Source organism: Poecilia reticulata, linkage group LG13 (genome assembly GCF_000633615.1).
Source record: "Poecilia reticulata strain Guanapo linkage group LG13, Guppy_female_1.0+MT, whole genome shotgun sequence".
Lineage (NCBI taxonomy): Eukaryota > Metazoa > Chordata > Actinopteri > Cyprinodontiformes > Poeciliidae > Poecilia > Poecilia reticulata.
Window position 1 is genome coordinate 13,298,380 of NC_024343.1, and position 2,688 is coordinate 13,301,067.

The 2,688-nt window shown below is 39.5% G+C and overlaps 1 protein-coding gene across 2 annotated transcripts in view; it reads left to right on the forward strand.

Annotated features, from left to right (window-relative positions):
* aasdhppt (aminoadipate-semialdehyde dehydrogenase-phosphopantetheinyl transferase) overlaps positions 1–2,443 on the forward strand; it is a 7,674-nt gene extending 5,231 nt beyond the window's left edge. For both annotated transcript variants that reach the window (XM_008425514.2, XM_008425513.2), the window contains exon 7: positions 524–2,443. In XM_008425514.2, the coding sequence (XP_008423736.1) occupies positions 524–593 (70 nt within the window). In that variant the 3' untranslated portion in view covers positions 594–2,443. The remainder of the gene's footprint in view (positions 1–523) is intronic.
* The last annotated feature ends 245 nt before the right edge of the window (positions 2,444–2,688 follow it).

A 2,688-nucleotide genomic window follows, 5' to 3' on the forward strand; every position in this document is an offset into this window, starting at 1 on the left:
TATATACTGTAAATGTGTGTATATTTCCAGGTTTTTGATACATCTCTACCTGGAGCGCCATCAAATTTGTACACACCTTATTTTGTATTAAAAAAAAAAAGAAAGAAAGAAAGAAAAGTGACTCTTGAGGGCCACTGCAATAAGCTGACACACATTTTTCCCCCCACAGCTCTTACATGCTCGCTGCTGATACATTCAGTTGCCGTGGAAACCGTGTCCTGGTGGACCACATGGCTCCCTCTTCACTGTTGGCAGCCACATCTTTACCAGTTTGAAATTATTTATTAAAGAAGAAGAATATCAAATATTTAATTTATATTCAGTCCTCCCATGAAATGAGTCATTTGTGATTTTAAAACTCTTAGTCAGACACTTCTGTCTCAAGGAGCCTGTATGAGTCCTACTTTTAGACTTCTTACAAATATTAAGTCCTGAACTTAATGAATCATAAGAGTTGGGACTATAAAGGCTAAAAAAATAAAAAATCAAATCCCCTCTCGTCCTTCTCCTGTCGTCCTCGCAGCCTCTTCCTCCTCCCGCCACGTTCACGCTGCTGTCGTTCGGCGAGCTCATCGCCTCGGCCTCGCCGCTGACAGAAGAAGACACCGCCTACTGGGATAGCTTCAGGATGAAGGCCGAGGCTCCGCAGAGACAGAGGGATACACAGATATCTGGCTGACAACCTGTCTCACGCTGACATTCACCTGCCCAACACACACACACACACACACACACACACACACACACAAACCTTTCAGAAGTGCCAAAGAGGAAACACAAGTTCACTGACATTGAAGCTGCTTTCTTATTCCACACAAGTCCAGTCAAGTGCTGTCAAGTTTCTTTGCAGAGCTAAAAATCAGAAGTTTGCCTCCAAGTAATCGGCACCATCCATCTTTGGAACTCTGCCGGTCAGGGAACGTCTTTCAACTCGCAGAAGCTGTTCAACTTTTCATGCTCTTCGGATTTGCACCATGTTTTTTTTCCAGTTGTTTTCCAGTATTTTTTTTCAGCATGGTGAGGATCTTTCTAAAAAAAAAACCCTTATTGATATTTGAAAGATAAGTGGAAGATAAATGCATGAACTTCTTCGACCAAGATAAATTATGGTACAGAAGCTTAGATATTTACTTTTCTGACATCTGAACTCACAGATGAAACATATATTTCTACAGGATTTACGGATTTATTTCCCAAAGTGGTCTAAGTATTAATTTTTTATTAATTTCTTTTCCATGGCTCTCATGATACAGTATGTTAATTTGTCAAAATCTGGCCTATAATGTTGCATTCAATTATAAAATAACAATGTTAATAATATCAATGACTGATGCATTTCCCTCACTAAAGACTCTGGATAATACTGATGTAAAATTTCAGTAGAAATACTTCTGCTTTCTTACTTCTGTGCATTTATTTATTACAGAGTCCTTTATTTCACATTCTCTAGGCTTTTTCAGGCAGTTCCTTGCAAAGTCTGGAGAGGAGTGGAGTGGATGTGTTGTTCAGGTTTGTTCCAAACTGCAAAGGCGAACATTTACTGCAAACAACGACATAAACAAGAGCCGAGAGCATCTGGTTTTCACAACGAATGAGAAAAGATGCAAAAGTGTGCACAAGAATTCTCTCTTACTGGAGGACTGCTCACGTAATCCTAAAGCGAACGAGGCATACTTGGAAAAAAAAAAAGGAAACTTTTCCTCAAACCTTCTTGCGTACTAAAGCCTTCTGATTTTGATCACAAATTTCAAATCTGTGTTCAGTCCAGTAGCTTCCCTACAAAACTGTCAGACTTTTAGCATGATAGGTGATCAAGACGGGACCAGAACTTAAAAGACGAAAACAGCAGCAGCAGCAGTCCTTGCCTGCAGCTGCGGTGAGTTTGTCTCTTTTTGTCTATAAAAAAAAACAAAACAAAAAAAACTTGCTTTCTCTGCAGCTGAGAGGATGAGCAGAGGCAGACAGAGGTCAGACAGGAGTCAAAGAGGCTCCTTTTTCTCGTGTCATGTTTAGTGTAATACCACAGAAATACTCTTCTTCTTCTCCCCCAGGTGTGGGCTGGAGGCAGGAACTCTTTCAGCATCAGTGTAGCCTGAGGCTCGCTCTGCTGGCGAAGGTGATTGATGTTTTCTTCTAATGGAAGAGTATTTGGTGCCACAAACGCTTACAGAGATCATGTTGTTGAAATTAATTCAGAATTATGTACGCGCACTCGCAACACGGATCAAAACTGCAGCAAAATGATGTTCATGACAGAAAGTAATGCTTCCAACAGAGGCGTGTTTTCCCTTTTTGGTCCCACAAGCCACACTTTGTTTAATTTGTTTAATTAGTGAGAACAATGCGTTCACACAAATCCTCTTTTTCAAGTATGCAATGATATTTGTCTCGACGCACAAGTGTTCTTAAAATAAACCACAGCCTAATGATGACTCCAATTAGAGCCTTGTTTTGTTTCTTTATATACAGCTAATTTTCCTTTAATTAGTTTTAGTGCAAAGTGATGTGTGTTTATATGCAAATGCACTTGTAATTTATTTCACAGAATTTTTGAAATGCTTACAGGGACATCACTGAATGAAAGAAGACTAAATTACTTGTGAGAGAAGACGAGCTTTAAACGGCGAACTATTGGTGTAAAAATGTTTTCCTCTTTTGCAACAAGATAAGTGATTTATCAGGAAACCT